The sequence below is a fragment of the Fringilla coelebs genome, assembly GCF_963513975.1.
Source record: "Fringilla coelebs genome assembly, chromosome: 16".
Lineage (NCBI taxonomy): Eukaryota > Metazoa > Chordata > Aves > Passeriformes > Fringillidae > Fringilla > Fringilla coelebs.
The window spans coordinates 3,140,654-3,153,722 of NC_140042.1; the positions used below are offsets into that span (position 1 = coordinate 3,140,654).

General features: G+C 47.4%; 2 protein-coding genes across 3 annotated transcripts in view; both read left to right on the top strand.

Moving 5' to 3' along the window:
* The window catches only part of SMURF1 (SMAD specific E3 ubiquitin protein ligase 1), a 45,322-nt gene extending 39,120 nt beyond the window's left edge, over nt 1-6,202 (top strand). The window contains exons 16-18 of one of the 2 annotated variants that reach the window (XM_084216203.1): nt 181-382; nt 1,199-1,283; nt 1,948-6,202. In XM_084216203.1, the coding sequence (XP_084072329.1) occupies nt 181-382; nt 1,199-1,283; nt 1,948-2,047 (387 nt within the window). In that variant the 3' untranslated portion in view covers nt 2,048-6,202. The remainder of the gene's footprint in view (nt 1-180; nt 383-1,198; nt 1,284-1,947) is intronic. The other variant, XM_084216204.1, reaches the window with a different exon arrangement.
* A 1,411-nt stretch (nt 6,203-7,613) lies between these two features.
* The window catches only part of RNF216 (ring finger protein 216), a 75,889-nt gene continuing 70,433 nt past the window's right edge, over nt 7,614-13,069 (top strand). Inside the window, exons 1-2 of the mRNA XM_084216420.1 lie at nt 7,614-7,682; nt 8,322-8,433. The gene's annotated coding sequence lies outside the window, so the exon portion shown is untranslated. The remainder of the gene's footprint in view (nt 7,683-8,321; nt 8,434-13,069) is intronic.

Consider the following 13,069-nt stretch of genomic DNA (forward strand, 5'->3'; position numbering starts at 1 on the left):
CTGCAGTCAAACTGGAGAGATTTGCTGCCAGTTCTGTACTGGTTTGGAAGGTTACCTTGCACCAAAAAGGTGGGTGAAGCACCTAAACAATGCCAGGCTTTGTGACGTGGTTGGATGTGTTTTATAACTGCAGACCTGAAATTACTCTGGACTTTAAAGCACTTCCTAATCTCTTAACAGCTGATCATAGGAGGCCTGGATAAGATAGACCTGAATGACTGGAAGTCCAACACCCGCCTAAAGCACTGCATGGCTGACAGCAACATTGTCAAGTGGTTCTGGCAAGCAGTGGAAACGTTTGATGAGGAAAGAAGGGCAAGGCTGCTGCAGTTTGTGACGGGCTCAACGCGTGTCCCACTTCAAGGTTTCAAGGCTTTACAAGGTGACTGATGTGGAGGCTGAGTTAATCTGTGGTTGGAGAAAGGGATAAAAGTGGTGTGGTACTTACAGGTCCCTTGTAAAATATCAGCATATTACTGGATAAGTCAAGCACTTGTAAACTTCAGAGCTTGAGAGCTGTTTTACATTTGTCAGCAGCTCAGCTGCTGCTGAACACTTTGGCTGTTGCTGATAGTGATGGAAGCTGGTGAATCTGTTACTGTGCAGTGCTTTGACTGCTGTCAATTTTGGCTCGTCAGTCTCCTGCAGCTCTGTGCTCTGAGGTTCAAATCATTCCATGCAAATATGCACAGGAATATATGGCTGACTAAAGAACTTTTTCATGTGAGAATTGTATTCCCCTCAGTGTTCAGCAGCAAACCATTAGGCTTTAAAGCAAATTTCTGAAAATTGCAGGTTTTTATCAAAAATGTGGCAGTGTCCTTGGCTGTTCTGATCTTCTGATCACATTCCGTTTGTTGGCTGACAGTAAATTGATGTTCAAAATTAAAATACTAGTTCTATTCTACAAGGAAAACCTTCATGCACTTAAGTATTTTCATTTTTGATGGTGCAGCTTCATTAATATCAAATTTAGCAGCTTTTCAAAATACCAGTCTGTAAAATGATTGTCTCAAACAGCCCTATCTCTTCTGCCATCCTTTCATCAGCTGCAAATATCTCTACAGATTTAGCCTAGGACATACTTAGGCTTGCAGCTGGAACTGTAATTTCCTCTCTTGCCTCTTTTATACCCTGCAAAATGTGTGTGTGTGAATGATGCTTTGTTGAAGTGCATTAACTAGAATGTCTGTCTAAGGTTCTACAGGCGCTGCAGGACCCAGACTGTTTACCATCCATTTAATAGATGCAAACACAGACAACCTTCCAAAAGCTCACACTTGGTAAGATGGAAACACACTGCTTCCTCTCCCTTTATCTTGATTTAAAAGAGTCATCTCTGTCCTGGGCAGTGGTTAGGCATGTGATACACATGAATGACTCCAAGAGTGCTCTGTTAGCTTAGATATATCTGTATTCTGCAGCCAGCAAAATAATTTGCCTTTCTTAAAGCTTGTCTTCTATACTATCTGTGGTTTTCATTTATTCCAGAGGTGATAATTCTGGGTAGTGAGACGTTTGTAAGTTTATTTTGTTATTTCTTTATTACAAAGAAGTGTTGTCAGATGTCCAGTGTTGGAAGCTCGTGCTGTTGCTGCAGTATAGGCATAGCCTGAGCCCTTGCACGGAAATCTTACTCCATCAGAGGCAGGAAATGGTGTCAGCAGCATCAGACTGTCTGCAGGCACGGCAGGGAGTGAGCTTGCCTGATGTGTTGCTTTTTCTTTGCAAGTCTCCTGCATCTGCCTCTTCCTCCTCCTCCTCATCCCAAACGCTGCCCTATTAAGCTGTGCATTCCTGCTGTAGAAATAGCTGTTTTTCATCTTGTCTCCTTTGGCCACTGAGACAGCTGAGAGTTTTTACAATTTCTATCTGTATGTAGCCTCTTTACATTTTTCCCCCAATAAGCACTTCAGATCCATCAGTGATTTGTTACTTTCCCTGCAGCTTTAACCGGATCGACATTCCGCCTTATGAGTCATACGAGAAGCTTTATGAGAAGCTGTTGACAGCTGTGGAAGAGACATGTGGGTTTGCTGTGGAATGAAAAAGCAACCAAAGGAAACAGATGCTAGCTCATGGACCACCAAATCAAAAGCTAGAAGAAGCTTGCTGTGAACTTCCTGCTAAGCTGTCTGAAACATCTGAACTCTGACAACTTAGAGATGAGGCTGTTTCCCTTAGGTCGCTGGTGGATTTGGGGGGGAGGGTCGGGGCTTTTCTTGGTGGTTCCCAACTCTGTTTTCTCCCCTTTGTTACAATAACCCCTTCCCTCTTCTTCTATCCCCCCTGAAATGAAATGTAGCCAAATTCAGCATTTGGCTTTGGTTACACAGGATATTCTGCTAGATTTGTAACACATATTGTGATAGGGTCAGCGACCTGTGGGGCTTTTTTAATAGGAGAATCAAAGTGTATTTGAGAATGAGCTTAATTTGCTGAGGACTTGAAACTGGTAGGTGCACCTGGTTAGTCTGTCTTAAATCAAGGTTGAGCCTTTGTAGAATCCAGCAGGTGCAGAGTGTCTGACTGGCACCAGAATTTGCATTGCACATTTTAAACATCTGTTTAAAAAGTAAACTTCTAGCAGAAAATACCTCCATGTGAACACTTAAATGAAAGGTAAAGAAATCCAAGTTCTGCCTTAGCAGGAAGCTCCCAGTGGAAGCTGTGGCTCACCTTTAGAAAAGTGAAGGAATCTGGGACAGCTTAAACGGTATTGTATGATTTCTTTTTGGTTGTCCTGGCTGAAATCTAATTGTTTTGCACGTGAAAACAATTCTTTCCTCCAGCAGAATTACTTTCCATCATTTGTTCAGATGTAAGTACCTTGCAGAGAAGCCTTGTGAGGGGGAGACAGAGGATAAAAATCCATTCAATCCCAAAGCTGTGATTTCTGTGCCACTGTTTTACCCAAGATGTGTTTGTGTGACTTTAAATTCTAAGACTCACATGGAAATCACTAAAAGTCAAGTTAACAGAACAAACTCCTGCTTCAAATTTTTTGGCCTTGGGAAAGGTTTATTTGGAGATTGAGGTGAAAGGGGAACTGTATAGTGAATACATTCTAAATGTTACAGAAAGCTATTGGAACAATTTATGACTTCAATTACGTAGGGATGAAAATTTCTCCAGAGAGCCATAAGGCTATTTTTTCCAATATCTGAAACTAATATTAAAAGGTTTGTTCTCTAACACAGGGGAAACAAAAGCAAATCCAATACCTGAATGTCTTGATTTGAAACACAGGTTTCTGCTAAGGAAAGCAGGAGCCTTCCTTTGTAATGGAAAATGTAAACCCCTTCCCTCCAAATTATTATAATTTTGAAATTTAGGGGCTTTCAGGCAAAGATATGAGAAATAGGAATAATGGCTCTTTACTAGTATATATAACAAGGCAATAATACAGAAACACTGGATTAAAGTGACAGAGTCAGGCTAGGACCTGACACCCTGTTGGTCAGGGTGGTGGTGGCAGCCCGAGTTAGTGGTGGCTGCAGTCCTGGTGAAGTGTTAGATGTGATTCTGTTGAAGCAGTGATCCTGTAGAAGGGTCTGGTCTTCCTCTGAAGGTCTCCAGTGGTGGGTATGTGGCTCTTATCCTCTGGGAATGCAGTAGGGAAGGGCTGCTGTGGTGTTCCAAATCTCAGATTCTATCCAGGTAGGAATGCTTGGTTCCTCCCCCTGGGTGAGGCGCCTCACAATGGGTGATGTGATTTTGTCAGTCATGCATTGAGGCTCGATGGCCCATTACCAGAAGATAATTCTCCCAGAGGGAGTTATCAGGGATGTGTCATGGAAGAGATAAAGAGCATGGCCCCACTTGGTTTTAACAGATTATGATAGAATACGTACTTTTGGTTACATCTTACATTGTAGCCTAAGACACTGAATCACTAACATTTTTCCAGTTGGCACACCAAGATGAGACAGTATTTTAACAAATAACATGGCTTCAGAGAGACCCAGTTATCTATCAAACATGTCTGAACTTAAGCAGACTTGCTTGTATAGGATTTTTTTTCTTTGGCAAGCCTGATTTTTAGAGAGATTCATGACTGAACCACTTAACAGATGTTACATTAATGGAATAGTGCATTGAAATTCAGCTGTGGGTAAGAGACTGTCCTTAGGAGATGTCTACTGGAATACTTCTATTTTGTTTTTTGGTTTTTTTTAATTGCATTTGGTAATAGCTTTAAACTGTGATAGGACAGAAAGTAGACACTTGTCAAAACCTGGCATCTTTCTCTGTTTTGTTTGTTTGTGGTTTTCTTTTTGCCATTGACCATAGTTCTTGTGATTTGTTGTCGGGAGTCGCATCGGAGGTGTAAAATTGTACCACGTTGTGAGATTTGCACAGGGTGGCTGAAGATGCTCATCCTGCAGGACTGGACAGGAGAGGCATGTTCAGCCCCCTGTTCTGCAGGGATCTTTTGGCACTTGGAGACCAGTTTCTGCAGTTCTGGTTGTTGGGATGTGCAACAGTTGGCAGACAGCATCCCTGCAGCCCCAGGCTGAGTAGCAAAGTCCCCACAACCCTGGATTTTCCAAATTGCTTTGAAGTCAAACCTGTTCATAGAGTGTGTTTAATCCTTTCAGTACGTTTGAATGTGCAATAAACCAGTCAGATAGGAAAAATGCAAAACGGATTATTGCCCAAAAGCTTTGCATGCAGTCTCATGTGGATTTTTCACTAAAAGAAGTGTAAAAAAAACCCAAAAACCCAGATACTAAAGCCCACCCCTAATAAAAATCCTGTCACACCTGCAGCACAACTGGCTCAGTACAAACCAAGTGAGGTTAAAGGAAAGGCCCCTGATTTGGAGATCTATAGGTCAAGTAGCTTTATGTCAACGACCCAGTTGACATAAGATAGTTCCTAATGTCTTTGCTAGGTCAGTGTTTTATTGAATGCACAAAATAAGAATAGGCAAGGATTGTTGTTTGGAAAAGTCTGTTTTTTGCTGTATTTAAAAGCCCTTGTCAAGGTACCTCCTCCGTGCTGACAGTAAGGAGAATAGGGCACTGTCTTTTAAATTATTTCAGTTCTCTTGTCAACAGCTTCACCACCTCTCCCGTCGTGTTGTCTTTGCAATTTTGTGCCACTTCAGTGACGACAAAGACATTTTTTGTCTTGTTCTGTACGTGCATTTGAGGCAGGCCTTAAAGCTGGTTGGGTGGATGGAGGAACAGCAAGAAGTGAGGCAGAATGGCTTTGGAGCCATGGGCTGTTCTTCCTGTGCCCACTGCCAAGGCCAGGGAAGGACAAAATGCCAACAGGAGTTAGCATGGCTTGAGCCAGTGGCTGTCAGAGGTCTGGGATAACCTCAGCTGTCTGAATTTGTGTGTCCATTCCCACTCGGTCTGCCAGCACTTGAACTTGGTTGTTACTTCTCAAACTTGCCCAAAGAAAACCATCGAGTCCCGTGTTGGTGTTGCCATTCCACGTTCCAGCTGATACCCTTGGATGTGACGCGAAGGGAAGACGAGGCGCAGCGTGTGCGTCATTGCTGTGCCACGCAAACCCCTCTGCTGCAGCAGCCGTGCCCTGGTACTGCTCCTCAGCCTCTACTCTACGCTCAGGGATGTAGGAAACCACCACTCTGCTCGTGTGTTCCAGCAGGAAGAAAGCAGACTGTTGGATGGATGGGTGTGAGTGTTCTCTTGGGCATTATGTTAGACAAGACCCTGCTCCAGAAAGGCTGCTCCAAGCTCCAGACGGTGCCATCAGCTCAGCAGTTTGTCCTCAGTTCAAGTCGAGGTGGTTGTAAAATCCAACAGATTTTGTAAATTACTGATCCAGCCACCAGGCCCTCTGGAGCCAGTGCCCAGGTTCGGGGCTGTGTGGCACAGCAAATTCCCAGAAACGCAGTATGGATCTGGTTTTAATCTGTTCTTTTTTTTTTTGTTGTTGTTGTTGTTGTTGTTCCTCAACCACTTTATAATGTATTTTTTTAATTTATTATTTTGTAATGTCATGTTTAAGTATTGCTGCTATCCTTGTTATTCTTCCCACTGTTTTTATTGCAGATTTATTTTGTGGAAGTTGTACACTAATGTTTCATTTTATGTCTAAATCAAAGTATTTAAGGAAATACTAGTTCTATTTAATGTGGTTATGGAACCAGCTGGAATAAACAGTGATTGTATAGTAGGCTGGACCCAGGAGGTCATGTTCATTTTTGTTACATATGCAATAAACTCACAACTTTAAACTCTTGGTAGCTACTGTTATGATCGTTAAAATATTTGTGGGAATCAGAGGAAAAGAGTGGACAAAGTATCGAAATCGGATTGAACAGCTCGATTGAGGACTGCCCAGATGAAAGTCCTCCTCTGCAGGGAGAATACTTTGTTTCATTAATTCACCTTAATCTTTTTCCCTTCTTATCTCATTATTTGTCTGGATACTTTTCCAAAACCTCAGTTTGCACAAAGAAATTATAATCTCCCTCTTAATGAAAGCTGGAGAAAGATTCACTCATATTGATGAACCCTTGCTTTCCTGCTTGGTTTTTTTCCCCCTAATTGCTGCTGCTTTGCAAGTGGGGAAGGACAGGAGCAAGCCCGAGGAGGGTGCTCAGTGTTGGTGGGTGCTGCAGCAGTGCCTTCCCTCCCCGATGCTCAAAGATGGGCCATAATTTGGTTTAATAAATAAATAAAAAAAGAAGGGAGTACAAATAGAATGCTTTTTATTCTTGGAGTAATTTCACAGTATGAACAAATGCTGCAGCCCACCCATCATGTCAGCCAGCGGCAGGGACTGAACGATTTCATTACCTGGAGCAGGAAATCCTGTCAGTCCTTCAGTGCTCTGTCACACACTGACACCGCTGTTTTCTTTAATAACTACTTTTTGTTAAGTTTTCCTGGTTTCTGCTTTCCTTTTGGTGCTAAGAGAGAGGAGGGTCCCTGTAGCCCGCTCCAGTGGGTGGGCTGTGCTGCAGAGGGACTGCTCCACGACTTCTCTACGACGTGAACCTCTTGAAAACGCAATTAAAATGTTCCCATTTCTCTTAGGAAATCATGCGGAGCCCAGCGAATCGGCTGTCTCCTTTTCCGGCAGCTCGGCAAATCACTTTAATCCCTCAAATTCCATTTTCTGCTCTTCCTGCAGGACATCCCCGGCTGCAAACGCGGTGTCTGGGGGGGGTTCCCTGCCACTCGCTTGGCCTCCAGGGGCACCCAGAGCTGCGGGGGACGGGGGGGGTCCCGTGCAAGGGTCCCGGACCCCCCTCCCCATTGCTGAGCCCCCATAAAGTTCGGTTCTGCCCCCCCCCCCCAATTGCTGAGCCCCCCATAAAGTTCAGTTCTGCTTCCCCCCATTGTTGAGCCCCCCATAAAGTTCAGCGCTGCCCCCCGGGCCCCGCCCCGCACACACGTGCGGCCCTGGCCACGCCCCCTCCCCACGGGAACACCGCCCGCCCGGCAGGGGGCGTGGCGCGGCGCTGGCCGGCCGCCCCCTCTCTCTATGGTAGGTTCACCGGGCCGGGCCCGCTCGCGCCGCCCGTCCCCGCGCGCCGCTCTGTCTCTCCCTCGCTGTGTCTCTATGGTGCGGGGCGGTGCGGTCACGTGGCGCGGACCGGGCGGAAGCGGCGGGAGCGGCGGTTAAATGAAGCGGGGCCGGAGGGGCGGCGGGGCCGGTGAGTGCCGGGGTGACCCCTCTGTCCCGTGGAGCTGGTGAGTGCCGGGGCAGCCCTGCCGCCCGACGGACAGAGGGGACGTCCCTGGGCCTCGCCGGACCCCTCGCTGCGGGGTCAGGCGCTGCTCCCGGCTGGGGCCTGTCCTCAGGGACGGGTCGTTCTCCCCCCTCTCCCCGCGTCCGTTTAGGGCCCGGTGTCCGTTCCGTCCGTTCCTCTTCCCCCGCCTCCCTTCAGGGCCGGTCCTTCCCCTCTCTTCCCGTCAGGGACCGGTCGTTCCCCCCAGCGCTTCCCTTCAGGGACGGATCCCTCGCGTCGTCGTCCCCGTGTCCGTCCTCCCGTGCCCCTCCACGTTTATTTAGGGCCGAGTCCTTCCTCCTCGCTCTCCCTCAGGATCGGGGACACCCCCTCCAGCTCCCCTCAGGACTGGGTGCTTTCCCTCCGCCCTCCATCCCCTCAGGGCCGGTCCCTTGTCCCCCTTCCCGGGGCCAGGGGGTCCCTTCACCGCCCCGTGTCCCCCCGCAGCCCCGAGGGACACCCGGGGACGGGCTCCGCTCCCGGGGGCTCCTTGCGGCTGTGCCGCTACCCCGGGCCGGGGGTTTGGAGTCGGGGATAACCCGGCGGCGGAGCTGGTGGGCAGAGGAGGGTAAAAGATATTTCTCTTCTGACCCCTGTTCAGTGTGGGAGCAGTCGGTGCTGTTGGGACGTCTCGACATTTCAGGTATCTGCTGTGGGAGCTGCTGCAGGAAAGAAACCCCAAACACAGCTGTCCTCGGAGCTGAGGGATCAGTGTAAGAGATACTCCTCTTCCTCCTCTTCTTTCCCTTCTCTATTGATCCAAGTGCCAGCCAGCCGTGGTAGAGCACAGCCTGGAAGTGTTAATGTACACTGCGTTTATGTAATGAGTTTTTCTGCCCCTGAAGCTGACCTTGTTCCCCCAGATGGCTGGAGGCAGGTTGGGATCCCACCCAAGTCTTCTGAGGCTGAAGAGCTGTGGGGAACTCAGGCGTGTGTGAAGAGAGGAGTGTGAGCTCGCCTGGGGCAGTGCTTTGGGGTGGGCAAAATGTAGATTGGCTTAAAGAGTCATCCCATGGATGCCGGCTTTGCAGCTGTGCTGGCTGGAACCCTGGGTGGATAATGGCTGCTTGCACCTGCCAGCCCAGCCCGGGGAGTTTTTCCTTTCATCTCACCTGTGCTTTATGACCTGGAGTGTTGTCTTTGAGCATCCTTCAATACCTTACTTTAGAGTCTTACTGACAGATGCTTATAACAGTTTTCATACAAATAAGTTTGGTTGTTGATGTTTGTGTTCAGTTTCTTATGGCTTGGTCACTGTCCTGAGACCTCTGATGCTTTGAAAGAGAAGAGCTGATATTGCTGCTGTGCACTCTTGTTTCCATAAATGAGGCATGGTGCTGAGGGACTAAAGCTTGATGTCCATGTGCTTTTCAGAGTATTCCCTCTTGTGTTTCTTTCCCTGTGGAACAGCATTGCTTCAGGCAGCAGTTCTAGAGGGTGCCTTGGTGGCTGAGAGGCACAGCCAGTCCCTAAGACCTATGGGCAGATCTCTGCTTCTCTGTTCTGTTTCTGTGGAGGTTGATTTCTCTTTCTTAACAATTTCTGCTCTCCCACCTGATGCACTTTAGAGCTCTTGCAAGTTTGCAGTGGTAGCAGTGGAGGGAAAGGCAGATGTCCCCTATCAGGCATTTAGACTGGCCTTTGCATGCTCAGCTAACATGGCCTCTCCTGCTTTCAGAGAGGATGGCATGAGGGTTTTTCCTCCAGCAGCCTGTTTGGAAGGTGAGGCAGGAAATTTGAGACCCATCCTTCCACAGATCCAAATCTTTGGCAGCTTCTGGTACATCCCTGAACAGGTACAGGGCCTGTGCAGCTCAAACCATGTGGTAGAACCCACTTTGTTTAGGACTCGAAGGATTCCAGGAACAGCTTTTAATTCCAGAACTCTGGGATTTACAGATGTGCTTTTAATTTCTAGGATGAATGCAGTGCAAAAATTCCACTGCCTTACATCAGGCTTTCTGCAATTGTAAACACGTTAATAGATTTCATGTGCTGGGTGTCTTGGTGGTGTGACTGGATGTTAATAAACAATCATCTTGACAGGAGTTTGTGCCTGGAACACCAAGACTTGGGAAGGGACTCAGACAGATTTCCTGAAGATCTGTAGACATTCAGCCTGCTTGGAGGTGCTGCATTGTGGTAACAGGCTTTCTTCCATCTCTTTTTCTTGCTTCCTAGGATGTTTTCCTTCTGGTTGGCCTGGCTGCAGGCAGTCAGGGCCCGAACAGCAGTTCCTAGAAGAACACTTGGGGCAGGTGTTACTGGTGATAAGGTACAGTCTGGATTCCAGCAGGGTGCTGGCAGCCTGTTCCTGGTCTGGAGTTTCAGGAGCTGCCTCGGAAATCCAAATTCCGGGGTAGACCAGTGCTTTGTCTGCTTGAGAATGCAGTGGGCGTTCCTACTGCTGGCGAGGCTTGTGCTTTGAAATTGGACACAAATCACTGAAAAGTCCTGTGGCAAGAATAGGTGGGGCAAACACACAGTTCCAGTGCAGCTGGAGAGAGACAGGAAGCATATCCCAGGGGCCAGGAGCTGATTAGCAACCTGGAGTAGCACAAACCCAAGTGCAAGAGACGTGGAGCCCTTCGGGTGTTGTTTAGTGCCTGCTGGAAGAAGCTCCCATTCATTAATTTGGAACGGGTGTCTTATTTTTATTTATATCTTTCTAAAGCCATTGTGAGTGGTTTACTGTGTCTGAACACCAGCAGTGCTGGGTGCTGGGGCTTGCCACTGGCTGCATTCTTTCTGGGACAGTCAGAACTGCACCACTAATTCCTCTCATTGAAAGTTTGGAGTTGGTTTTTTTTGGGTTTTTTTTTTTTGGTTTTTTGCAGATTTATTTCATCCAGAGATATTTTAAGACTCCCTTTAAATTATTGAATTTGGACATCATTGTAACTGCTTAAAGATGAGGCATTAATGGTCTCCAAAGCCTGTGTGTGCACTGAAGTGATGGTGGGGTTTCAAGCTGCTTCATGTAACTGGGATTACTCCCAGTTGGACCAATCCCAGTGGGACAGGTGCCTTTTTAAATACAGCAGAAGGTGTGAAACACACAGCTGCCTGAGGACAGCAGCTGTCTCCCAGGAGATAAGGTCATTTGTGTACAGACTGGGAGTTCCTGTGTTTAAAATGGAGCTGAATAATGGGCTGGCCAACATTATTCCTATTCCAGGGTAGTTTTGTTTTTAAGGAGATTATTGGAAGTGGGAGATGTGAGAAATTGGGGAGGGGCAGAGAAAACAGGAAAAGAGGAGGGAAAAAAGCTACTTAGCAGTGTCCTGGTGGCTCGAGTAAGTTATCCTTGTCAAAGCACTTAGATGAGAGATAATGAGTGTCTCACTGAGCTGGGATAATCTCATTCTCACCAGCCTTCATGTCACTTTTATAGAATTTCAAGTTTATTTTGGACTATCTTGGGAGTGATGTTTTTCCTCTGGGTCAGTCCTTAAGGACTTGCAATGGTTTTAAATTCATAACAATCCTTGAGAAAGCTTAATTCCTGAGGATGGGAAATTATATGCTTTCTGAATGACACCTCTCTCCTAATTACCAGCCCTGCTGTGGTTCCCTGCCTGTGTTCATGAGGGGAACTGTCAGTGCCTGATTAAGTGGAAAAAGCATTGGGCTTTAGGGAAGGATTTCACCGTGGGGCAGCTGCTACCCCGAGCCACGCTGTCACCTCGCAGTGTTCCTGACCCAGGTCAGCAGGAATTTAAATTAAACGTGTGGCTTCCTCCCTGGCTTTAGGGTGCCCCACTCCCGTGCTGATGCTGGTGGTGCCCAGCTGCTCCCAGGGTGAGTTTTGGAGGCTGTGGTTGCCCCTTGTAATGAGAAGTGAAGTTGATGAGCTGAAATAAAACTGGGAGTGTTTGTGGGTGGCAGGGTGACCTGAAATGTTTTCAGTTGGCCTTGGAGGCCAAGCGTGGTGTTGCTCCCTCAGCCTGTTCTCCCCTGCAAGGAGGCCAAGCTGGTGTTTGCATTATTCAGAGGAACATTTGGATGGGATCTGTAGAAGCATCACGTGATGCTGCTCTGCAGTACAAGGTGGTCGGGTTCTGCACTAGCTGGAATCTCTTTTGGGGTGAATATAAGAATGAAAAATGGCCTCAAGGAATATGTTTTGTCCAAAGTACTCCTTGCACAAGACTTCTGTACTGCTTTATCCAGACTGACATGCTCTTACCAAGCTGTGGGCACTGTTCCTGTTAATCCTTGGAGGAAAGCAGGCAGGGGTTGGCTTTTTGTGGCCCTTGCAAAACAGATTTATGCTTCCACTTCCAAATCCCATCCCAAAGACATGATGTGTTTTCGTGTGATGGATGGGGAAGGAAAACCTCTCCCTGATGCTTCTTGCAGATCATTTTTGCTTGAAGGCCAGTCTTGGAAGGAGCACTGGCCCATGTACCCCTGGCAAGTACAAGCTCTGTTGGGCAAACACATTTCAGGGGGTTGGCAGAGGGAAGGGACAGCAGTGCTGACAAGCTGCCTGCAGCACAGCCATGATGCTGCTGAGGACTTTCCTTCTCTCCCTGCTCTGCTGTCGTGTGCTGAAATGCAATTTGAGGGAGATGACAGCAGCAGCATAATGGGGAGGCAGGAAAAGCAGCTCTTTTTTTCCTTTCAGGAAACCAGCAGGGTAGGGCATTTAATGCCTCCTGTGCTGCTGGGATTTCCAGCTACGGATGAGCAAGACCTGGGCGCAGTAACTTGGCTAATGTAAATAGTTCCTTGTAGATTGTTAAAGCAGAATCCTTTTGTAGTGGAGCTTCATTGTGTATCAACTGGGAGGTGCCCCTGGATCTGCCAGGACTAGCACAGACCAGCTCACAACGGCTGGAAGCACCTCTGCCTTGGACACAGTGTCTGGAGAGTGCTCCTCAGCTCAATGTGTTTATGTTTATTTAGCAATTTGTGGCTGTTTTTACTGATCCTCCTGCCCAGGTAGTTAAATAATCTGTCTGATAGTGCAACACCCAGGAAGAGAATTTCTGTTCTGCTTTGAGGACTCGCCTGGTGTTGGACACGAGTGTGTTGACCAAGGGTGGGCACAGAATTCACTGCCTGAAACAGTCTGTCCTTAGCAACTGCTCTGAGTGCAGCCTGTGTAACCCCCTGGCTGTGGCCTCTGGTGGTTTTTGTGGTCCTGTGTCTGTGAAATGTTGGTTTGCCTTGGGATTAATGGGTGGTACAGTCTTGTTAATCTACAAGACTGTGGACCTGGAGAGTTAACATGCAGCTCTTCTTTTCTCGCTTTTTAGCTCATCATTCATTCATTTGTGAACTTTTGTAGTCTCAGAAGGGAATCATGCTGGATGTAGAGCATCTCTAAATCCAGCCACCATC